The sequence below is a fragment of the Prinia subflava genome, chromosome 3 (genome assembly GCF_021018805.1).
Source record: "Prinia subflava isolate CZ2003 ecotype Zambia chromosome 3, Cam_Psub_1.2, whole genome shotgun sequence".
Lineage (NCBI taxonomy): Eukaryota > Metazoa > Chordata > Aves > Passeriformes > Cisticolidae > Prinia > Prinia subflava.
In genome coordinates, this window is record NC_086249.1 from 58677250 (window position 1) to 58703310 (window position 26061).

General features: G+C 39.3%; 1 protein-coding gene across 2 annotated transcripts in view; it reads left to right on the forward strand.

Annotated features, from left to right (window-relative positions):
• The window catches only part of SLAIN1 (SLAIN motif family member 1), a 51238-nt gene extending 27266 nt beyond the window's left edge, over nt 1-23972 (forward strand). Inside the window, exons 3-8 of one of the 2 annotated variants that reach the window (XM_063392273.1) lie at nt 1917-2066; nt 3912-4061; nt 6130-6468; nt 15958-16122; nt 18036-18327; nt 22316-23972. In XM_063392273.1, coding sequence (XP_063248343.1) covers nt 1917-2066; nt 3912-4061; nt 6130-6468; nt 15958-16122; nt 18036-18327; nt 22316-22391 — 1172 coding nt within the window. In that variant the 3' untranslated portion in view covers nt 22392-23972. The remainder of the gene's footprint in view (nt 1-1916; nt 2067-3911; nt 4062-6129; nt 6469-15957; nt 16123-18035; nt 18328-22315) is intronic. The other variant, XM_063392274.1, reaches the window with a different exon arrangement.
• Nucleotides 23973-26061: the final 2089 nt, after the last annotated feature.

Here is a 26061-nt window from a genome sequence, read left to right on the forward strand (position 1 = left end):
ATCTGTGTTCACTCTCTTTTTTTGTCTTGAGACACTTGAATGCTTTACTTTAGAACTGATCTTGTTAGTCAGTGTTGAGGATAAACAATCCAGCCGGGAAGTCTGTGTTGTGTGTCTTGGCATTGAGCAATTTCTTCAAAGTGGTGCTGACGCTGCCTTTAAAGATCTCAGAATTTTGGGTTTCTTTGAGCTTGAAGGAACTAGAATCACCAAAAATGAAAGAATTGCACTAATTCTTTGATGAGGGGACAGCAAAGAAGACAGTTTGAATTTTTATGTTACTAATGTGTACTTAGCCAACCTCCTCAGAGCCTGAGCCCTGCAGGTAATCCCTGTCCCCAGCAGACTGCTTTGTGCCTGTGCTGGAACCAGGCAGTTGTCTTCACTCCAAGCTTAGTAGCACTTATGGCAAGAGCTGAAAAGGCTTTTACTCCTTACAAACCCAGGATGCATTTAAGTAGGTCAAAGCAAAAGGAAGAGGAGGAGAAATGGCACTCTTTGGATTGTTGACAAACTGATTACTCAAGAGATTGAGAATGTGACTGACAGCCCACCAAGACATCCTTCCCATGCAGGCCAGTTGGAGTTGATCTTAGCAAGAAGGAGGAATAAAGTTCATATGCCCTACTCTAAATCATTTTGATGGTAGGGAGGTTTGAAAACAGAAAACTTGAGTATTATTTGAATGGCTGTTAGTGTGTGAAAGAACCAGATGAACTGGTCCAAATAACACAGCAGATTGTGGTATTAAGTAGCCATGCGACAGAGAATGGCTTTTGAGGGCTTTTGGGCCATTCTGGTTTTGAAGACAAGTTTGTGGCATCTGACACTGCAAAGAACACCTGCTAAGCATTTGAGGTTATGCCACAGATTTCAAAGCTAGCTATAAGTATGTTCCTGGCTGCCTCTCTTGTGTACTTAACATCTGTGAGTAGAAAATAGATTCTATTTAAAAAAAACCCAATCCCGTCATATGTTTTCCAGCTTTCCTTGTATCTGTATGAGTTCTCTGAAATGTCTATATTTTTACATTTTCCTTTTTCTTAAAACAATTTTATTACTAATATTTATTTTTGGAGGAGCATGTGGATGTTGTTTATTCTGCCTTTTCAAAGTGTGTAAAAATAGGCAAAACAAAGGACAGTTGTGTTAGTACTTTTACTGGGTGAGTAAGAAAATGTAAATTAAATAAATGTAAATCTAAATGAAATAAGCCTTTAGCTTTATTTTTGCCTACTCTGAGCGCTTTGTGATATTGCTTAGAAGACTAGAAGCCTTGCAAGCTTTTTTTAAACAATTTGTAGAAAAAAAGATGCCTTGTTCTGTTTTTCCAGAAACAGTGGAGAAAAAAATAAATCATGCTTATGCAATCACGAATTTGATGGTGTAAAAAGAGAAGGGAAAATATGGCAGCTTAAAAGCTTGATGTGGGATTACAGATGTTTTTAGCGCTTGATGGTTAAGTGTCTTTTACTGCTCTGTCTCTGAACTCCCATAATTGATAATTTAGCTGTTAATTCAGTTGTGTGGTGAATTGCCATGAACAATTCCTTGAAGAGCAGTACAAATTTCATTTTCGTTTCTCTGCTAACTGTAGCAGTTTTCAGTTCCTGTGCTATTTGTGTGTTGGTCACCCAGTGATGTATGTGGTGAATATATACCAAAAAGGTGTGTATGTAAAATATAGTCAACAGATAATATTTGCTAAAAAACCTTTTAGAACTCAGTTTTACAGGCAGAAGACTGCGCTGATCCTTGGATTTGCTGCTAAATTTTCACCATTATTTTCCTTTTGTAATAAGTAAAAAATGTATGATGAACAGATTAAGATGAGATTATTTTTCTCTCTGACTGTACTGTTCTATTAATAACTGTAAATCTTGTTTTCTCCCCCTCCTCCCTGGCATCCGTAACAGCTAGCCGATGGCGGAACCTCTTCTCTACACCTGTCTCCTTGGCTTTTCCCTATAGTCCTGTTGCAAGACTCACCCCATATACCAATGGCTGTAATAGTCCCAGCTTCTCTAAAACTTCCAGTAAAGCAATACTAACACCTGAACGGACAGGTAATGCTTATCTTTTTATTGATTCACGGTGCTTACAAAAAAAGTGCTTGATTGAATCTAATCCTGCTAGCATTTAACAGCAGCACTCTTTTTGGCTGATTGTATATGCCCTCACATCTCAGAGGGAAATTGTTGTTTTGGTTTGTTTTTTAATGGCCTAAAATTTGGCTATTAATTACAAGTGTTGTGCAGCATATTATGGGAAAGTGATGCTAGTAAATACCACTAATGATTTACCCAGCAGTACAGTTGTGACTGTGTCAGCTTACACAGTCCCCAGCTTTGTTGCTCATTTCTGCCCCACAATGCCCCTTCCTTGTGTCCACAGAAACATATGTACAGCTATGTAATGAAATTGCAGCGAGAATTTATAAGAAGAAGAGCTGGCAGAATCATGCCTGTTTTCAAGCTGGTATAGTTGCTAATATTCAAGATTTATTTTGTTTTCCACTCGTTTTCAGGGAACACACAAGTTCTAGGAAAACTGAAAATTTTCCGTGGTCTGTAAATTGGAACGATTTGCATTTCCTTCTTCACTACAGATACCAGGAGTCAGTTTGTATCTGTAACTTCTCTTAAACTGCAGTGGCAGTGGAGAAAATCTTCTGGGGGAGAGGCATTAACATTTTTTTGCTGGCAGGAGCAGGCATGGGCTGAGGATGGGCTGATGGTCAGTGTCACACCGATTTGTGTGCAGTGTTCCTTACAATGCATGAAATCACTGCAGAAGGCCCTTTTTAAGGGCACTATGGGTGAGAAACAGCTCAAGACAGAGCTACTGCTGTAGCTGCATGTGAGTGAAATGTCTTTCCTATTTAATGGAATGAAGCCTAGTTTCTAAATGAACTCATGCTATTTGAGAGACTCTCAGGCACCTTGTCTAGCTTCCCTCTGCTACTCCAAAAGAGCACAGCTGTTACTACCTCTGTAGAACCTCAGAGATCACTGTAACTTGCACAGTTAAGAAAGCAAACACATTTACTCCGTATAATCTTTCCAAAGCAAAGTAATCCCCTGCCTGTCCTTTTCTTTTGGAGATATTATTGGAAAATAGCTGAATTTAGGATGAATTTTAGGTGGCTGCTTTCAGCAGTGCTAGGGGATGCAAGCACACCTGTGGTACAAGCACAGCTGGTGAGCTGTAGTCACAGCAGTTTTTGCCCTGCAGGCTGTGGGTCTCTGGTGGTCCAGAGAATATTAGAAAATGATTTATTATTTTAGTTGATGAGAATTTTCTTTAAAGACAACAACTAGCTTATGCAACTAATTGCAAATTAGTTTCTATTTTACTATCACATGCAGGGAAAAGGTAGACTCTAGAGCCTTTCAAAAAGGTAGCTCTGTGAAGGAAGCAATGCTTTCTCTGTTGCATAATGTTCAGCCTGAATTGTTACTGTGATTGATTTATAGGGTAATTATAGATAGTTTAAAAAAGAGCAGTAAAATTTAGCTAAATTGCTCTGACGAAGCATTTGAGTACTGAGCAGAAGTCAGTGACACGTATCCACTGGTTTTTCAAAACAGAGTAGGGAGAACCACTGTCCCATAAAAGAGATGCAAATGCAGATGTTGGTTAGACTACACTAATCTGAGCTGTATCAGAACAGTATTGTGTAAATTATTCATTGTCTGGGCTATACAGTGCTATTTTGGGAACTAGCTGAGGAATTCATGATCCATTCCTACACTTACTACTTCTCATGAATATCAAAACTCTTTGCTAATGGTTAATGAATTGAACATGTGCTTTCAGAAAATGTAAGCTACTGTAATGTAAGGAGCAGATGAGTCTGAATGAAGGTGGCCAGCCAATTTGTAGCCTAAAGTGTATGTTTTCTTACATAGGGTACATTTCTAGGAGTTCCCCTTTGAGTCCACAGTCATCAATAGACAGTGAACTGAGCACTTCAGAGCTGGAAGATGATTCCATCTCCATGGGATACAAGCTGCAGGACCTCACTGATGTTCAGATCATGGCTCGTCTACAGGAGGAGAGTAGGTGGCACTTTTTTGGTTTTCATAACAGTCTGAGGAAGATTTCCTGTAATAGTTCAAACTGCTCCAGCCTGGTCTCAGTCAAGTAGGTATTTTTTAAACCATGTTGCCTCTTGAGTGGCAGCTGGAAGTACTCTTCACCTGCGTGGAGAAGGTGTGCACGTTGTTGGGTTCAGGTTAATCTGAACTGGTACCGGATCTTTCAAAATTCAATGTTTATATTTTTCTGAATATTAATTGAAAAAGTTTTATTTCTGAAGACAGAAGATGCTAAAGCATTTTTCTCATGCATGCATTTCATGAAAAAGGTAAAAATAAGAAGCTCTCTTGGCTTTCTTTGCCTCCACTTCAATTTTCTTAAATTTTCAGATGAGTTTTGAAATGAAATCCCTCTTAAATACTGAATTGGGCCCTTTAAATTTAATATCTTGGTTTAAAACTAATAATTGCACAAATGGACACATCTGAGCCTAGAATCTTCTTTGACATAGATTATAGTTTGGCTTAACAGTAATTTTTGTAATATGTCTTTGTTAATAAATTAAAGGCATTTGACTTACAGGTTACTGAGAGAGTAAGTGCAGTATTTCTCCTGCGTCCTGTTAGTGGCGAGATATCAAGGAGGAAGCGATGAGATTAAAAGCAAGAGAAATACAAAGATGGGGCCTGAAGGAAAGTGTCAAGTAATAAGTGATTATATAAAACAAAAATAATAAAATGAGAAGAAAAAATCTGTGGCTTCACCCAGAGCCGTGATCTGGGTGAAGCCACCAGTCTGAGCAGGTAGAGTGATTGCCTGTCGGCAGAACTTGCTGAGTATCTGGTGGCACTCAGCATCATGTTCAGCAGAGAAATTTACAAGAGTTCTAATTTTAAAATGAAAAAAGTTATGACTGTGGAAGATACAAAGGATTGCATTACTTAAATGACACCTGTGCTCATCTCCTTCAGAGTGAGGTTTAGAAAATACTTCAGGTACTTAGCTCTTTAAGGAGTCAGGGCATTGGCAGACTGGAAAGGAAAATGCTGGTTTTTCTTCAAATCTGTGTCAGGTGCAATTGATTGTAGCTCATCCTTGTAGTAGCAGCTGGTGGAGAATATTGAGCATGTGACAGTTGTTGACCACTTAATCCTGTGGAAAGTGGCAGTTCTATACGTGCACGCAGGCACGCTCTCTTCGCAGCCACAAATAGAAACTCCCACTCGAGGAGGAGGAGAGGAAGCATGTTAAGAAGTTTCCATTATGAAGCAAAGACATCTGTTAAAAATTAGGGCTTCTTGTCAGTCTAGGAAGGTTGTTATCTGCAGCTACTGTGAGGGTTACTTGGCTTCTGGAATGTTTTTTCCTTGGTTGCTGTTCATCTGGAGAAAGGAGGGATGTGCAAGGGATGTAAATGTTTGCCTCTCACTTGACCTGAAGTAAAAAGGCTCTTACAGGGTAGTGCTTATAGTGAGATGGTTTTCAAAACCTGGCATTTTCAGAAGAGGGTGGTAGGATTTTGTACCTGTGTAAAATACAGCTGTGTAACTGCTAAGCCTTGTCCATGAGACTGGATGCTATCAGGAACTAATTCATATTCTGGGAGGTTGGAGAGCCAGAAGATTTAGATGGGTTGTAAGTTTAAGAAATGTCATTGCAAATATTTTTGTTGCATGAATGCAAAAGCTCAATAGCAATAGCTTGGAAAACTAATGTGAGTGTAATTCGTCTAATTAGGAGCATTGAGAAGTTAAAAACTTAGTACTCGTGTAATCTTTATTGGCAGAGAAATAGGTGCCTCCTGAAAGTGCTTCCTCTTAAGAAAGGCATCTAAGACATCTTTTGGAGACTCCTGTATTCTTTTCTAATATTTTATTTAAAAAGATTTCGAGATAAAGAATTCAGGCTTAGATGCCTGAAAGGTAGATCAGATGAATCCTACATCAGATCTTCCACCTGATTACATTTTAAATTCAATTCTTGCTGTAAAATTCTGTCTACTTACCTGCATAGTTTTCAGGATTGAAATGCATATTAGGAGTTAATCACTTAGCAGAAGCTGAATCATCCTCCTCTTGGAATTTACAGGCCTTAGACAAGATTATGCTTCAACTTCAGCATCTGTGTCAAGGCACACTTCCAGTGTTTCTCTGCAAACGGGAAAAAAAGGGACATGCAGTGACCAGGAATATGATCGCTATAGTCTTGAGGATGAGGAGGAGTTTGACCACCTTCCACCTCCACAGCCGCGTCTGACTCGCTGCTCCCCCTTCCAAAGAGGGATTCCTCACTCACAGACTTTCTCCAGTATCCGGGACTGCAGGAGGAGCCCTACTTCCCCACAATTCCCTACAAATACTTATCAGCAGCCCTTCTACTCTCCTCAAGCCCAAACTCCAGAGCAGCAACCAAATAGGATTAATGGAGGTGGGTTGCATGCTTTTCTGAGAAGTGGTCTTTTCTCTGCCAAGTGCCAGTGCCATTTTAAAGGTGAATTGCACATTAATTGTGACACATAATTCAAGCCTGTGTAAATGATTAAGGGATGTTATTATTAAGCAGTTTTCCACAAAATGTAATCTGTGACCTGGTCATGAAAGTTGTTGCTGTAATCTGTTTTAAAGTGCTTCAAAGATGACCAAAAGTGAAGAAAGAAAGAAAAAGAAGAGCATGTTTTAGCAGGCTGATAGTTGCTTAGATGAACCTCTGGGACTTTCAAGCTTGATGCACACATGTACATTGTGGATGCAGTAAAATACAGATACGAGTTTTGAGATTTTATTTCTTATTCCTGGGTTTGCTGTTAATGCTGTGATGAGTGCTTAGGGCACCTTGCTTCTGTTCCAGATCTGATAGAGCTGATCGTTAAAGTAATTGGAGATAATGTCACTCCCAGTCTATCCTGAGATATTGCTGCTTTTTTTCACTGCATTTGAGATGTATTCCAGAATCTGGAAGATTTGTCTCTCAGTGCTTACCATTTAAGTTTCCCTCATTGTTGCTGTTAACTTCTTTTCTTTCCTTATTATATTCACAATTTTCTTGTTTCTGCTGCGTTTTACTTTCCTGTACCTTCAGTCTTTCCCCCAGGTTAATTGTAAACAGTTCATTTCCAGCCAGGCTCTTGTTTGTAATGTTACAGGTTACAGCTCACCCTTGGGCAAGAAAATAAATGTGTTGTTCAAAACAACAGAGTTGCTATTTATGGTGCTAAAGGTATGTGTGTTGGCTTTTCTGCCAAACAAGACGTGACAGGTGGGTGCCCAAACCACTTCTATTCGAAGTAAGCCATGGCATGGAAGTATAATTGACAAGTGGCAATATAGAAAGGGAGATGGTGTTAACAGAGGATAGAGCAGCGTGGGTGTCTGTTGCTACAGCATTTGTGCCATATTAATTTTAATGTTACTTCTCTTGTTGGGGAGGTACAAGAGTGAGACAGCATTGCTGGGCTTGCAGAAATGTTGGGAGATAGAAAGGAAGGCTTTGGGGCATTTTTGTTCAGGAAGAAGAGAATGATGTGTTGCTGCCATGTCTAAATGTGGCTCCCAAATGTGTTTTGAATGATTTTTTTCATGGTCCTTGCCAGTGGAACTTAAGCATTGGATTTCCTGCACGGAAGGGCATGGAAATCTTTAAGGCACTAAAAACATTAGACTCCTAGTTTATTAACTAAGAAGTGTATAAACGTAAAAGACAACCAGTTTTGTCACCTGGTTGACTCTTTCTCAAGAACTTTGAGATGTTGGATATGTTTGATGTAATGCAGAGGTTGGATGCGTGACTTCAGTTACCTGTGTGCAGGAATGACAAAAAGTGCTATAATAGTACCACTGTCTTTGGAAGGGAATTATGTCCTCAGCTTCTACACCTTCAGCCTCTAATGCATGCACCTCTGATCCACATAAGTTGCAAATACTGATGGTGAGAAACATTTTGCTTTGACTGTGTTCTTTTGGCAGACGAGGAGGTAAGGAGTCAAGTGTTCACTGTACTGAGTATGTCTGTGTACTGTTGCAACATCTTGTCGTCAGCACTTACCATCTTGGCTGCAATTCCATTGTCTCTCAAGAATTCCTACACATTGTAATGGAAGTAGACTGCAAAACAAGAATTTGTCTAAAGCTCTCTGTGTTCCATAGTGTTAGTTTACTAGGGCAGTTGAGAAGGAAGGGTATGGAAGATGGAAAAACAACCTTTAGTTTCTGCCTTCAGTGTATGTGAAATAAAGTAAAAGCATGATCCGTAATTAATAATTAAGTCATATATACCACATGCTGTGCTGCTCTTGGCCATTCCAGCAGTCTTGCAAAGTCTTTATTCCTCTGTCTTCCTGTGGAGAGATCACTTACGTTCCTGTATGTGCAGTCAAGGGTCTGGCCTCAGCTTCATCTGGGCATTCACAGAGCTTTCCATAAAAGAAGAATAAGCAGCAAGTAACTTGAATTTCGACACTCAGTCTGAGGTAAAAACCCCAGTGTTTAGCTTTGGCACAATATTTCCACTAAATCTGTCAACACATTTAGCCTAATTACAGTTTTCTGCCTTTAGGCAGATAGTTTGAGGACTGCTGCCCTACTTGCTTATGGTGATGTTTGTTTGGCATGGTCCTCTAGCTGAGGTACTTAATTACCTGCATGTGAAAAATATGGTGAAGGTGTGATAAATATGGAAAACTTACTATTACGAAAAAAAATCTTTTAGGGGTATGATGTTGGTTGCCTGATGAGAAGCACCTGCATTTAAATGCTGAGATATGGGTGCCCACGTGTGTATGAAGGGCCTAATTCAGCTGCCTGGATAGAGCTGCATGAGGTGCTTGGATGCACCCTGGCTTCACTATCACGCTGTGTCAAGGCTGTTTAGATTCCATAAACAACCCAGGATCTGTGGAATGCCATGAGGTACCTTCACATAGGCACTGACTTGTGCACCAGCTGTCTGCTCTCTCACTGTAGCCAAAGGTCTGCTTGTTCTCCATCCACAGGGCTGCATTTTAGGTAGGAGATAAGTGGTTTGCAGTTTCTGGAGATCTTCTGCCCTTTCTGGGAGTGAGAATAGTCTCTCAGATGTTTTTCAGGTGTGTTTGAAGCTGTATTTTTGAGTTCATACATTGTTCTTGTCAGTGTATTATAGCAAAGCGCTGCTCTTGCTGTAATATTGACCCTTTGCCCTGTTTTAAATTGCTATACATCTATTTGAAGATGAAATTACATACTTCTGGACCACACCACACCATGTAACACCCACTCTCAGGTCCAGGTTCTTTATATCACTTTGTCCCACTCATATTTGAGTGAATGATGTCAGTCACATTTACATTTACTGCCAGTCGCCAATAGCTCGCTGTACTGGAAGGCTCCTGGTAGACACCAGCATAAAGTGGCAGGTGTGTGCCAGTCTTAATATGTTTAGATGTTAAATATGTTGCAATGTGTTTAAGGTGTATGTGGGGCCTTGTAGCATGAGTTGTAGGTGTACTTGTTACCTTTTAAACAGCATTTTCACAGCTGCTGTCTGTAGAGTGTGTATGTTACCTTTGCTTTCTAATAGGATTTTTTGCCAGTTCCGCCAAGAATATAGTACTAGGTAAGCTTTGTGTGAAATCTGTTTGGTTTTGTTTTCTTTGTTGAATTACACCCTTTTCCTAAAGAAGTGGAATTTTCTGCAATGATGCGTTACATCAGAAAAATTCCATTTGTAAACTTTTTAAGGTATTCTGATTTTCGAGGATTTTTAATTGGTTGGTGGGTCAGAAATAGATGAGTTAAAGAAAATCTGAGAGAGACAGGATGTGAACAGCTTTTAAATATCTGTTGTAATTTGCTGAAGTGAGTTTGTCTAGTTAGTGCATGTTTTATACTTTAATAAAGCTTTTAATATGTTTGCAGTGGAAAGATTTATACTTATGTCTCTCTCCCCTTAGTCTAATTTGAAGAAGTTACTGGTTAGCAGCTTAAAATGCTACTATAAACATCAAGAATACTTTACATATAATCATTTTCATATAAGAAATACCACCAAAAGTCATAAAACCAAGCTGATTTGTGTTTTATGTTGTCCATAAATATACATTCTTCTTGTTACTTTGCTGCAAAAGTAACTGCTTTCACTTCAGCTTTTTAAAATATATTTTGTTTCTGTTTAGTAATCTGTTGATTTTTAATAGCTGTTAGTATTTTTGCCCTTTATATTTCTGATTTTCTGAAACCAGAAAGTAATGGTTAACTATAGTGCTGTGAAATCATCAAGTAATCAAAATCCAGGATATACTAAAAATAGGGTTGATTTTCTTGTATTTAGGCCAACTTTCCACCTCTTGAGATCAGCTTCCTTACAACCCTTTATCCTGGCACTACTTACTTTATGTGCATTTTAAAGTGTCCATTTTTATAATACATGAGTATTGGAAACTTTGTGTTTTGGACAAATTATTCCAGGTAAAGAAGGAGTTTATTATAATACAGTATGAAGGGGTGGATGAAAAAGACATGGTTCATGCAGTAGCAGTGCATTCCATCTGGTTAATCTTAATGTATATTTTCTATTACCTTTTCATGTTGCTTTTTAAGTTGCTTTAGCTTGGCAAATATGTTCATATACAGGCCCCAGATACCATTCATTTGAAAAACTTTGCTTTTATTTTCCAGAAATTAATGGTTATGAGTAAATTTCTCGCTTACAGTTCAGAAATGTTATGGACACCATTGGCAGTTGCCTCATTTTGAAAGTTACAGTTGTGGTTTCTTGTTGGTTTTTTGGGTTTTTTAAGCAAATTCCAAACATGCAGAAGGGCAGCAGTACATTGTGGTATGGGTTCAGCATAGACTTACAAAGTGTTTTCTGCTCATAACCTCTCTTGCTCAGTAAGAAGGGGAAAATTCTCTCTTGGAAATGGTTGCAGACTTTATTACAGAAAAGGGGTAAAGTAATGTTTGCTACCTGTAGATTATATTGAGGGCAGTGATCAGTGGGAGAACTCATGGAAAGCAGTGGAAAAATCTTTAACTGGCTCTGTCTGTGGCAGGAGACATATATGTGTGAAGCCAGGATGAGACGAAGTAATAATTCTGAATAAAATGTGAGGATTGACATTACTGAAAATGGCATCACTCAACTGAAGAATTTACTTTAATCTGTAACTGTTTTTACACACTGATGTCTCTTGTATCAGCTTGTGATTCTGCAGACCATTAGAAAGATCCCGGTGTATTTGGGATGTCACAAATGTTATAACCGTGACAAATATAATGCAGGTACTTATCTCAGGTCTTCAGAGATGAATAAGAGAAATTAATCCCATAAAGTGAAGTTGTAATAGAGTCTGCAAGAGAAGTTGTAATAGAGTTTTACAAGTTTGTTGAGCATCTCAGAACACACTCTGAATGTCTGCATAATATAGAACATAATTAAGATCAAGAAGCATGTTTTTTTCCTTTTACCCCAACACTTTTACTCCAACCTATTTGTGCGTACAATGCAGATAAGGCAGAATTGAATTTGCAAGGTTGGTGTGAAGGATTTAAATATATGTGAGAAACTGCTCAGGTAGCTCAAACAGTGATACAGATTTCTGAGACACTAATGATTCTGATTCATTGTATCACACTTCTGTGCTTTTGGTGAGGTTCGAGAGTCCTTTTGTTCAAACAAAACATTGACAACACTTGCAGAGAATAACTGTGAAGGAATAGACATGTTTTAAGAGACTTCACTGTAGGGTCAACTTAAGCCCTCCTTGCAAGGAGAACCTCATTGGATAAGGCATTTTGGCAGATAGAAGATGATATTGACCAAGGATTGCTGCAGAAGTCTCCATGTGGCAGCCCACCAAGGGTGCATCTCTTCTAGGGCAGCTTTGCTCTGAGGACAAGGTCTGTTTGCGTGCTACATGGAATTAATCTTTGGCCCGTGATAGTATTAGGGCAGTGAAGGGAAAAAAAAAAGAAGCAGTGGAATGGGGACGGCCACCAGCAGTGCAGGGATCAGAGGACAGAAAGCAGGTGCTGCCTGTTCTGGTGTCCTGCCAGAAAGAAGCTGGGCCACTGACCCGGAGCTGACTTCAGAGAAGAAATAGCATCGGGGAAGAACTTCCTGGCAAAGAATCAGAACTGAAGCAGCTGGGTGAGAGGCGAACTGTTGTCTTCACTGTAATTTTGTGGAAAGTATGACAAAGAGGGGACACTTTCTCCTGCCTTTTGACCAGTTTCTAGCAGTAGTTAATATGATCTGTGCTGAGGGGTGGCCTTTTCATGTACGTTTTCAGTTGAGGGCATAGGATCCTGTATTTCACAATTGCCAGCTTTTCTTGTGCTGTAAGGGCTTGGCTAATTTAGCATGGATGCCACATATGGAGAAATGTGTAAACATGCAGTAGGCAGCTCTACTGCAGATACGTGAAAGGGCAATGTATGCTGCCTAAAGAAAGCTCATGAAATGACAAGCTCGTGTGTATATGCATGAATTATTCTTAAAAGATGATAAGAACCAGGAACCGATTATTAGCTCCCAATGATCTATCCTTGAATTTCTTCACACATACAAATACCTCAACAATACAATGTCTGTAGGTTGTTATATTTTATCTTAATGAAGGCTAGGAAAGGCAAAGATACACCTGTGATGCTTTATATGGCTGCATTCTACTTAAACACCATACTTTTTTCAGCCTAAATTATAGTTGAGACTCAGTAGTGGGTCACAGTAACAACTGTGGATGCTGTTGGACATCATCAACTCGGGTCGTTGACTGATGACCATCGTGCCAACTGGACCATAGCACCAAGTACCACGTCCAGTCATTTCCTGAAGAAGTGTAGGTCCTTTGAAGTACCTTACTGGTGTTAATATCCACATCTTTCTAAAATCAAACTGCAAGCAACTGATGATTTTTTTGGGTTTGCCACTGAACTAGTTTAGTGGAGAAGAGGTAGCAGAAACTGTAGCAAATTCCAGTGTTCATCACAAACAGGACTATTTGAGCAAATTAATTCTCAGTGAGAGCACATCTCTACTCTTCCTCCTCTCTGTTAATTTTCTCATCAGTCTTAGGAGAGCAAAAAGGTCTGGAAAGGAAAGCAGCTTGGAAAAATATTTTTTGTTTTCTTCTCAATATTTCCAGCAAGTCCATATCTAGTCACATCTCAGTGGCCTGAAATAATATTAAAATCACATAATTCCTACCTTCTGCTTCCATATATTAAGCTCACAAGAGCCATCGTTTCATGTACAAACAAAGACTATTTCCACTGTTCTTAGGAGGGAAGCTCGTGACAGAACAAACTTCAAGAATGAGATGAAAGAGGATGCATCATCCAAGGAGATGAAAGCTGCAAAATGCCATCAAGGCGAACATTTCTGGGTTTTCCCCAAACACAAAACTGACCCACTATTTTCATTGCTTTTCAGGGCCATTTATCTCAGCAGACACAAGGACCCATCAAAGAAGTAACACAGCTGCTTGATGGATGAGAATTTGCAGGTGCAGCAGGAATCTGCTGCCTGAGGACTGAATGAATCAGCAGCAGAGCAAACTGCTGGAACAAGAAGGGACTAATGAACAGGAGGCAAAAGATGTGGCCATCCAAGACATGAAGGAAATCCAAGCTACTTCTGTACCTATTTTTCTGCTGTTGTGGCTGCATCCGCTGGACAGTTCAAAGCACAAATAATGCCTGGGGTGTATGATGCAGTCCCTGAGTGGAAAAGCATGTAGAGTCCAAAGAATTCTGCTATACAACATGATACTTAAAAAGCTATTTTATGCAGTGCTCTCTTCCCTAGCATCATCTTGCTGCTCAGACCCTTTTTTGCCAAGTTCTGTAACATTGAATTAGGGTTTCAGGGCCTAGGACTTTGAAAGGGTAGGCTGGGACACCAGAATTAACTGTAGCTACAGACATCCCGTATTCATTATTTTTTTGTCACTCTTGCCCAAGGATTGCATTATAGGATGACAGTTCCTTCTTCAGTTAGCAAAATTCTTGAATATTTTAGAAATGGATACATACAGTAGCTATATGGGTGCTATTGTTTGCATCTCTAGGAGAGTTTGGGAAGCCTGCTAATTGTTTTATCATTATTACATCACTTGTTACTTACTACCTGGCTGTACCATAGTAGTAACTCCCTTGCTAATGTTTATTGCTGTACCATTGACAGTTTCAGTCTGCCACTGTCAGTAATCAGTCACTGAAGCACAATTCTGACTCGTTTGGTGAGATTGTCCATACTGTAGTTCTTTATTAGGAAGCATAGTTCTTTACTAGACTGTACTCTAGTTTCCAGGGATTCAAACCTTACATTTCCTTTTCCTGATGGAGATCCTTTCTGTGACACAGGTTGCTGGAGTTACATAGGCATTACATATATTAAAGTTATTGTCAGCGACTCCTAATAACTTATATAGATAGAACTGTACTGTCACGTCTTATTACTTTTCACTTGTTAGCAGCTTTAAGGATTAGAGGAGCTAATGATGGTGCTAAGTAGGTTGTATATTTATGTGGACTGATAACAGATTTCTAAATAAATCTGCTGTTTCTGTGAACTGAACTTGCCCTGTATGAGCCAGGAGGTCGACTCATGCCAGCAGTTCCAAGCAGTGAGCTGTGTTGTTCCTGTGCATAAAACCAAAACATCAGTCTGGAAATGCCCTGCTCTCTGTGGGAGAGAGCAGTCGTAGCTGCTGTTACAAGACAAGCACACTGCTGCTTTCTGTTGCCGTGTAAGAACCTGCCAGCCGCTGGAACCTATGTCAGGAGCAGGAGCTGGTGACCTCTGTGCTGGCCATGCTATGAGGGGGGACATTGCCACCTCTGCACGGCACAGCGCTTGTGCTGCTGAACCCGGCCAAGAGGCAAACTTTCTTTGTGGCAACCACTGATGTTGTCAGTGACAATTTAATAAATGCCCATGGTTTTTCCCACGGTGCTTTTCTGAAGTCTGTCATGTCACAGGACCAGGTCCTTGAGTCTGTGCCTTTTTCCCAGTCCTTTCTGATTGTACAAAACCAAGTCTTCTCCCTTTGGCTTGACGGCGGAAGAGACTGGAAGAGTTTTCCTTCAGGTTACCTCATGGTGTTGTGGTTGGGAACCTGCCTTGAGATGTCAGGAAGGTTTCAGTTTCTCTCTTCAAATCAGCTGGTGTGAGTGGGATTGCAGATGTCTTCTGACCTCTTAGACACTTAACTCAGCTGTTGTACCTGCTCCCAAAATGTTTGCGGCATTTGCAGCTTTCTTTTTGTGAAAAGCCCTACGAGAAAATGTACTCTGAAAATGCCTACCAAATCAGGTACCACAAGTGAGGTAGGGGGGAGAAACACAGGTTTGAAAATTCTTGTATCAACCCAGGGCTCCAAGAGCATCAAGACTTTGCAGTTTTTGAACGTGGCTGCCTGCAGAAACTTAACATGCTAACACAAGGTTAGGTTCTGAATGGATTTATTTAGCATCTTACTGGCACCTGAAAATAAGACTTCAGTCTCTAAGAATGGATTTCTCACCTGTTTTTAGACATCCACAGAGTAAATAGCTGTGTCTGGCTGCGAGTGCAGACACAGCTTTTGTATTCACTGCAAAGAAACAGGCACATTTAGGGCATGGTTCACCTGACCTACTTTACACATCTGTGTGAAGCTCATCATTGTTTACTGTTTAAATCCTTGCAGTTCTGCAAATGTGCTGCCTATTGCTGTCTTTAAAACTGCTTGTGAATAATCATTCTGTTACAATAGTCACAATGGTTCAGTTTGAAGGCTGTCAATAACATATTCATATTCTTCTGGTAGAGCAAAACCTCTCTTTTTGTTGGAATGGTTTGTTATAGTTCTGATTTTTTTACAGAAATGATGCTGAGGCTGGTTGTGTTTGTTGGAAATTCTGACCTGACTATGGATGTTGTTTTCTTTCGCTCCAGACAAACTCCGCAGAAGCATGCCTAACCTCGCTCGGATGCCAAGCACCCCCACCATTAGCAGTCCTGCTGGCTTTGCTGGTTCTCCTGTCACTGTGAGGAATAGTCAGAGCTTTGACTCCAACTTACATGGAGCCAGTAATGGGATTTCAAGGATGCAGTCCTGCAGTAAGTACCTGTGTTCTTTGGCTGAGCACAAGGGATCGATAAAGCGGTAGAATACACATCCTGGTCACTGATCCTTTGTTCTATGAAAAATTAAAAGCAAACTCTTCTTTTGCACTAGATTTTAATATATCTCATGATTTTCAAAGTTTCTGTTTTGGAAAGCAAATTCTGCCAGTCTGATTATTGCAAGTTTCTTCCCCTTTTTTTATTTGCTCATTTATCTTGTGCCAGCATTAAAACAGAAATAGTAATAATAATGAATAGTAATATTGTAGAAACACCAAAAATGCAGCTAATTCATGTAAGCTCACGTTTTTACGTTTGATACTACAATTGGAAACTGCTTTTCTTGGTAATTCATACAGCTGGTTGTACAGTACACTGTATAAACACTATCTTAAAATATATGACCTCTCTCCTACTGAAGTTGAGCCACTTCTGAGGAAATGCAGTAAAATAGAGGGTTATATTCTAAAATACAATACACTTGTTGAGTTGGGGAATTAAAATTGCTCTGTAATTGGTATAATTTAGGTGACTTCATGATGATTGGGTGAAACGAGTATTGATCTAGTGGAAGAATTCTTAATGTAGAATGTGTGCAAGATAGGTTTGGGTCTTGCTCTATCTTTTCTAATACAGTTGAGGTTCTCGAGTGGAAATGGGAAAAGTGATTTTCACTGGACATAGGCAGAAGCAAAGAGGAAAAAAATAAATAATTTGGGAAGGTATTGAGCTTACGGTCTCCATTTCCTGGGAGATTTTTGGAGGGAGAAGTTGGAAATAACTTATCTATCTTGTGGGTGTTTTCTTTCAAATTTGAGCAGAAGTTACAAATGTCTTCAAAATAATTAAATTGCTTCTTTTCTGCAAAATATTCTTGACTGATGGGTTATTTTGTTGTTTTTTTCCCTGCTTGAATATGAGAATGGAAATAGTTCAGGTTCACACATAGATTTTCGTGGACATGCATTGAGACTTTATTATTTTAGAAATACATGTTTATTTGTGTGCTCTTATACATGTGTGTATAAAATTCTATTTTTCTGAAATACTTCTTAAAAAAAACATTTATAGTAAGTGGCTGTGCTGGGGTTTTTTAGGAGCTATGTTATGATAAGAGTTCCATAAGAATATATTGGCAATGTAGTTTAAGTTAATAACTCCCCTGCAATTTTTCTGTGTCTTGAAATGGTTTAAACATGTCGTTTTTTCAAAGACTTGAGAAAGGATTGCTCTAAATATAGTGTCTTAATTTATATGCTTCAAGCTTTTGACAGTTTGCTTTGGGTATGTGGCCTAGCAAAGTGATGCCTGCCAGATGTACACCAGAGGGCAGGATTGGGTAGAGAATCTGTATATAAAGCTTCTGGAGCTCATTGATTTAAAATGATAGTTTACATAACATCAGCTGTGGAATATGCTGTTACAGTCAAGACCTTTTATAGCCTTTTTATTTTTTTATGCATAAAGCTTAAACTTCTGTGATGCTTCAGAATGCTTTAATGCAATGTTGCTGGAACAAGATGTGGTTGTTGCAAGCCATCTCACAAAAATCAGTATCACCTAACAGTGACTAATTTATACCTTCAGCAGTTTCTCCTGTTTAAAGCTCTAAGTGTGTAGGTGGATTTAGTGGGCTTATAATGGCTAATTTAATCTCTTTGCAAGGAGAAGGAAGCATGAATGTGGACTGGGATTTTTTTTCAGGATGAGCAGGATATTTTAGTTCAGTGCAGTATTACTGAGTACAGTATTGCATTCAAGAGGTTTTTCAGCAGTTTGTAATCAGCAAGTAAACTGTATAATGAGGTGTTTATCCTTACTCAGCTCTATGTAGAAATGAGCATTAATACCTGGTCTCACTTGTTGCATACTGACCTTTTTGCTTCATTTTCTACCACTGTTCACAGTTCCATCACCAGGACAGCTGCAGCACCGGGTTCACAGTGTGGGACATTTTCCAGTGTCTGTCAGACAGCCTCTCAAAGCTACTGCCTATGTAAGCCCAACTGTACAAGGGAGTAGTAATAGTAGCAGTATTCCAGTGTCCAGCAACTCGCAGCTGTATTCCAACACTGGGATCCCCATGCCAAACAAGGCTGCTGCTCAAGGCGTTGTAGGGCGCAGCGCTCTGCCAAGACCATCGCTGGCCGTCAATGGGAGTGGCATTCCCAGAAGTAAAATCGCACAGCCAGTTCGAAGGTGAGAGTTAAACAGGCCTCAGTCTCTGTGTGCATGGCTTAGGCTTAAATTGGGGATTTTTTTTACCTCCTGAATATGGAACTATGAAACACAAATTCTGTCTCCCCATGCTGAGTCACTGAGTGGGTGAAGATTGCTTGCCAGAAATAATGATGGACAGTGCATGCTGATAGCCCTGAGTAAACTCTGATATTGGATAGTGTGTAATCACATGTAAATAGGAATGGATTGCCACCTGTCAGTAAGAAATCCAAACAAACACAAACCTCATATCATTAGCTGATGTGCCTTGCCTTCTCCCAGGCTTGTGCCTACTGCCATTTCAGTGTCACAGCATGAGCTGATGTGCTCACATAGAAAGAGCTGCATCCCTGTTGTTGTAAGTGGCAGTAGTCTGTAAAAATGCAAGTTGTACCATTACAGCGTTGTGAAGAAAGAAAAGTCCTGGCTAGTGCAGTCTTGGGTTGAACCAGCATCTTTTCAATTCCAGCTAGGACACAATAGGAACACAGGGACTCCTGGAATATCACAATAATCACAGTAATTACAATAAGCTGTACTATTAAGCAAATGCAAATTTTTGTATGCAAAAAAAAGAGAAAGAAGTTCATCTTCAAATTAATTATATTTAGGTCAAGCAATAAAATAGGCTTGATGAAAGAGATTGAGTTTTAATCACCTTATCATAGCTGAGAGTTAAACTCATAGCTGCTTGTTCTGTAATTAAAAGGAATTAAGTCTTCTCAAGGAAAAACTTCTCTCAACTTGTGTTTATTCCTCCAACTGTTTCTTCCTATTGCACACATCCCTCCTCTTGTGAGGGCCCACTGTGTGACCACCTCATTTTCTGTTGGATGAACTGTCACTGTTTAGCTCTCATCATTTTTTTACTTTTCACTACCTACTGGCTACATCCAGAATAAGTTCAATTGTTCACATTCTCTCTTTGGTTGAGTTACTTGGGGATTACACTGATGTGACTGACAACAGATTTTGACCAACTGTGGTGAAACTTTGATAAAGAGCCGTCAGGTTCCTGCTTTGATGAAGACTGTACCATGAGATTTCTATTATAACCCTCTTTGCTCTCAGCTGGAAGCTCTTTCAGTTAGACTTCTTTATAGTTGAGGTGTTTCTATCCTTTTTTCTTTTTCCTTTCCCTACTTCATGTTCTTCCGCAGAGCTCTTAAATCTTTCATAGCAACATATGAGTAAGCCTTTCTGGGTCATGAAGACCAGTCCCTTGCTATTTTGTAGCTTCTCATACAACAGACAGTATTAAAGAAAAACAGAATTAAGAGGTTTCAGTGGGAGAGTGAGACACTGTACTCTCAACACTGTTTTTATTAGAAGCTGATTCAAATCAGTAACCAAGCTATTTATAGTCTAGAAAGTCTGTGCTCCTGTCTCCTTTGCTTCAAATGTGCCTTAGCAGCATCCTGTGTTGCCATAGAGCCAAACCAGAGATGGTTGGAGATGGTTGGTCTTTGCACTGTGGGAATGCAGAGCTCATAGGATTTCAAAAGCACAGGTAGACTGGAGCTCAGCCTACAGTTCTTTAACACTCTCATTCAATTTTACTGGTTCATTTGGAAAAATTCAAGCAGCTTCAGTTCATACAGGCTTTTCTTGGAAGGAATTCAGTTGTCAGTTTTTTTCTAATGAATGGTAGTTCTGATTATCAGTTTAAGAGGCTAGCTTCTTTCAAACTTAAATAATGTTTATAGTCATGACTTGATTAAAAATAGAGCATGTCTTTTGTTTTTTTAAATAAATCAGATATTCAGGGAGAAGTGCACACTCAGAGCAAATCTGTCTCTCTACCTTTGGCCAGACCATAAAGTAGCCAAGTTACTGGTATTTTAGATACTAAAAATGCGTTCTTAGACATGTTATACTGGGGTTGCATTAGGGAACTTCAGTATTTACTGCATAGAATAAAACAGTGGATGAGGGAGTGCTTTTAATAATCTGTAATATAAAATTATAATAGCTGAGCTAAATAGCTTAGCTAAATATTAACTGGTTTTCTCCTTACCATCAGAGATTCAAGCAGTGTAAAGAAATTCTGATGATGTAATCCATCTCTTCTTACGCTTAGAAGTCAGAGAGCACCTTTTTTTTTTTTTTTTTTTGCTCCTGTTGACCAAAAAGGATCCACACAACCCTCAGCCCTTCCAATCACAGGACTCCTTGCAGACCCCACCTTCCAGTTGTCTGTGTTTAACCTTATGCAGTGTGAAGGGCAGTGAGGGCAGCTGCCCTTGGGGCAAGGGTGAGCCAGGAGCCAGGTGGGAGGCTGGGCTGGCCTGCAGTGCTCAGCCTAGAGCGGCATTGATGGTGATCAGAGTCAGCAAACAGTTTCCAGACAAGGCCACAGAGATGAGACAGGTTCCAGCTAAAGCCAGAAAGTCAATCAGCAGCTCAGGGTCTGCATCATGCCAGATACCAGGCACAAGTGTGGCAGGAATGTAAGCATACCTGTGGAGCCAGGGCTTTCTTATTCCTGCTGCCTTGTATTGGAGCCATTCACTGCAGTCCTGCTGGAGATGGAAAAGTGGCCCCTCCAAAACCCTGGTATCTCAAACAGTGTGATATCATACTGACAGCTTGTGCTTGTTGGAAGTGGTTTTCACTGCTGGCATGTTTCTCTGTCAGTACCCTGTAGCAGAGATTCACCTCTGGATACATAGCAGTATTCTTAAAATCATTTTCAAGTTTGCTAATTTATTTATTTATTTCCCTCTCTAGTTTGTTTTTGTTGGTTTTTTTTTAAGTTTATTAAACATACTTTCTTCTTTTTTCTCTGGAAATGAAAGCAGCAGTTGCAGAAAACAGCAGAGGCAGATCATGTTCTTAGTCTCAAGTAACTGGATTTATATCAAAGATAAATGATGCTGCACCAAAGTGGAGCTGCACAAAAGCAGCTTGGCTGAATCTAGCTTTACCCAACGTTTTTACTTCAGTGCAGTGTTTTTGCTACTAAAAAAGCAGTTGTAGTAGAGAGTTGAAGCTGCTCTGATGACTGACTTACCGACTGCCTGCTTTACAAGATACCTCTGCCCTTTTACTGCAACAAGCATGTGGAAGGGAGAGGAGGCATCAGTAACTTACAGCAAAAGCAGAGGAGTGTGAAAACAAGGCTTGAGGTCTCCTTTTATATGAAATAGTTTTATATCAATGTTTTCACAAAATTGAAACACATTTTTTTCAGAAAATTGGGGTGTGACAAAATTATGCTTGTGGCAAATCAGATACAGAGCCTGCTGTGTTATCAGTGGGTTGGCAGTTAGATCAAGTCAGATGGTTGTTTTTCTTTATTTTAGTTTTTCTTGAAATAGTTGCCTCAGTAGTACCTGGAGGGTTTGGAAGATGGTCAGGAAGTGTTTTAGAAGTCCTTGTTGAGGAGTGAGAGATGCAGCCCAGCTGTGAGGGTGGGGACCCAGGGGATGGTGAGTTCCCGTCAGGAGTTGCAGAGGTGGCTCTGGAAACAGATGAACAGATTTTATCTAGTGACAGATAAAATTGGGTCTGAAGCAGAACTCAATGTCATTCTTAAGCCTATAAAATTCTTCGCTGCTTGCACAGTATTTTTATAAATTGCTGGTTTTTCATGAGCATGCTGAGCACAGTAGCTTTTTGGAAAGTGTTTCCCATTAGATCTCTGCTGCCCGCCATGACAAAAATGTTTTTACTGTCTTTAGCCCTGAAAAACCAAATCTTACCATTTTGAGGCATTTCATTCATGATTATAATTATTCACTCAATTCCTTTTTACAAATCTTTCATGCTCTTCTCAGTGGAAGTGGCCTTAATTTCACCATAGAACTTTATATGTGCATTAACATGTAGCCAGAAATACACTAGAGGGATGTCTTCCCAAAGCCATTGTCACTGCAGAAGTAAATGATGTCTTTTACCTTGATCTTTCACAGGAAATATGACCTCATTTTCCTTTTTTTCTCCCCCCATCATTTGGTTAATACAGTTTTCTGCAGCCTCCAAAGCCACTGTCATCACTGAGCACGATACGGGATGGGAACTGGAGAGACGGCTGCTATTGATGAAGGATGGCCCTCAACAGTGGAAAACACGTAATGTGGATTTCATTACCCAGCTGGCTGGGTAACAATGATTCGGAGAAGGAGGGTCTCAGAGTATTGTTTTCCCCAGGATTTTAATCTGTAACCATCTACAATGCCCTGTCATTTTTTAAAAATGAACATCTTATCAAACACTAAATATTGCACTTAATCAGTTACCTGAACAGCTGCATTGTTATCAGACTAACAATGGCAGTGTTGGCATTTGGAACTGAGGAAAGTATTACATGTGTGCAAAATACAAGAATGTTTCTTTCTTGGATTGGAACAAACTAGGAGATTTTGCTTTTGGGCAGCTTTGCCATACTGAAGTTCTGAGATAATTTATTCAGTGTAAAGGCATCACGCATTTTATTTTGAATTTTGAGGTACATATGTATGTGCTTGAATTTTTTTCTAGTGTTTTCAGTACATTTTATTTTGTATACTTAAGTTCACTTAAACTTGCCTGAACCTTGAACTACAGAGAGATAATTTAACTTTTTCTGTGCCATAAATAATATTTTTGGGGTAATGTACTTTTTTAGCACTAGGAACATATCTTACGAAGTCTTACCATTGGCAATACAAAGCAGTATATTTATGTTGCAGAAGCACAAAAAGAAAAAGGTAGCATTCACTGGAAATTACCATCCAGCTGGGTCAGCATGGTTTTGTTGGTCTATCACCATTTGTTGAATAGTTAATTTATTGTCATAGTGTTTTGTATTAAAAATGGCAGCATAAATCACATTGCACTTACAAAGGTACAGTGATCTCTAAAACTACTGTTGATTTTCAGTACTTTATTACAAAGAATAAAATTGTAATGTTTTATTAACAGTTGCTTATGGAAAATGAGTTTTAATGTGAATAAATCTTTTTGATAGATCTTTTACAAAATCCAGTTGCACTAATCAATGCTTTCTTATAATGGGTATGACTTAATATTTGATTACAACTGTGTATACTGCTGTTTTGGAATGTTTCAGGAAATAAAGAATCTATTTCAGCAATAATGCTCTTCTTCAGTGTACAATGTAAACATTATGAGACTTTAGCTACTCACATCTTCTTAGCCCCTGAAGTTTTTACTTAACTTCTGTAAAGATTATACTGGATTTTTGCAAAGAGTAACTGAGTTAAGTGAATTTTTTTTTTAATTGTGTTAGGAAGCCATGGTATGCCTAGAAGACAAACATTTTTCAAATCAATCTTACTATGATCTTAAGAGACTTCTGCAATTTAATGTTTAGAGCATGCAAGTGCATATACGACTTGGAATGGGAAACAGAGAGTGTGTACCTTTCACTGTGGCTGTGCATTTGCTCTCAGTTTTGCTCCACAGTTGCTTGAGGACCTGCTTTTCTGAAAAGGAAAAGGTAAAATAAAAAGCAGAGGTGAGGTATTTAGTGGTGAGTAAAACTTTCATTACACTGAGAAGTGATGTATACTAGTGCAGTAAGATCTCTGCACAGCATAGCATTGTTTAACAGAAATAAATTGTTAATTTTTCACACCGAAGTTCTTTTAATACAATTAAAATCTTTTTTTTTTTTTTTTTTTCAAAAGAACAGAACTTTAAAGAAGGTATCAAGAATAATCAAAAAAAGAAATTAGCTCTGCTAAGGTAAGTATTTAAGCAGAAGTGTGCCAAAATATCATTGTTGTTAGAAGCTTTAATTAGAAGAAATTAGTTTTAGTTAAAGCAGTCAGTCATTTGTGGACAATCTGTGGTGGCAGAGGCAGCTTGGGGACGCTTTGCCTTTTGCCTGTGAGAAGGAGTTCTGCAGCTTTCATGGCTTCTGGTGCTAGGGATCCAGCATATTCTTCTTCATAAAAGATGGATGAAGGCCCATGGCAGTGATTTGTTCATCCTTGATGACAGCCCTGGTCTGAACTGTCTCTTCAATTTGTTCCCTAGTGCCAGGATTTTACCACTGTTCCTACATTATCTGGGACACCACAGCACCACATTATTTTCAGTTTTTGAAGTAGGTTGCAGCTGTTGGATAAATACTGAGTTGTACACAGGAGGGCAGTATATACTTTGAAAAGATTTTTGTTTTAGTAGCTAAAGCTCGTCTGTTTTCCAGGCTCTGAATATTATAAGCTCTTTGAGAAGATCCAGTTGTTTTTCCCTTTTTAATTACCCTGTTCCCTTGTAATACACATGTCAGGATTTGGTAACCTCACAGCTTTTCTGTTCTAAGTGTTTTTGTCAAGTATCTGTCACACTGGATGCTATCAAGCTTTATGAGGATACACAAGGTGTGAGTAGCTGGATCTAAGAATCAACAGAATCACACTCCTTTCAACCATGGGCTGTGGTACTGCTGCTGTTTGCCTGTAGCTGGTGGAGCTGGCTGTCTCCACTCAGATTTGCATCAGTGAAACGGGACTACTGCATGGTGTCACAGACTTCACCACAAGTCTCTGTGGGAGCAAACTGGGTGGAATATGCAGCACAAAGTCTGTTCTGTTAGGCTCAATTTGTGAGAGGCAGAATTTCCTCCAGGACAATGTAAAACACATTTACCTTTAAAAATAAAGACTCAGAGTGAGTCTTTAGAAACTTTCATCCCAGGAATGACCCTACAAAATCAAGTTTGAAATACATATGAAAACACGAGGAAGCAGACAATGAACTGCCAGAGTAATACTGAAAGAAGGAATGCAAAGGTACAGCATCTCCTCTGTGAAAACAGAGCAATACAGACACTGCAGTTGTCAGCTAGTCGCCTTTCACAAGCAGAAAATTCACTCCACTAGGCTTTTTAAAATTCTTCTTTCCTTGTAACAAAGCTGAGCTTAGAAGTTTGAAATCAATGCCTTGTAAAAAGAAACCAAGTGGGTGGCATTTTCCAACCATGAGACATGTCATTACCATTGACCTCACCACTCTTCTTAAATAGCCAGAGAAGGGCAACAAAATTGTCAATTAGATTTGTAATGAGCAGGAGTCAGCTTTACTTAACTTGTGCTTGCCTGCATAATCATGCATATCTCTCCTCTATATCAGGAGTTGTTCAAGCCTATAATAACTAGAGTTCAACAAGTCTGAAATAATTTCTAAGTGTAAGGGAGCTTTAGAGAACTCCCTTCTTTCTCTTTGGTTTTTCTCCTTTGGTCCATGAATGCAAATCCTACTCCTACCTCCTTATTGCTGCATCCCAAAAATCCCCTTCAGTCCAAACATATCTTTTTCAGTCCATACTGTAATCTTGGGCTCACCTCTTAAGCTACTGGGTGAATCATGACCTTTTTCCTCAAAGGTTTTTTCTTCTCTCTCTCTAGTCACTGGAGATAAAACCTCTATGTTTCCAGTCTTTGAGCCCCGTAATATGGGGCATTGTCTTTGATTTTTCCACAAGCTAATATTCTGGTTAAGTCTTAAGTCCTGCATTGAAGATACACATTTTTTTCTTTTCACCCCTAAATATGAAATTCATCCATTACCTCTTCAGCTGAAGTAATCTTTGGCCTTGTAGTGCCTTCACTATGTGAAATCTGTCCAAAGTAAAACTGCTAAGATAATTGTTCTCTCTTTCTGCTTTGACAGTGTCAATGCTTTGACCACTTAATGTGTATTGCTGATTTTCCCCTCTCTGTTGAAAAGAATTGTTGTGATCTGTGTACTCTTCTACAAAGC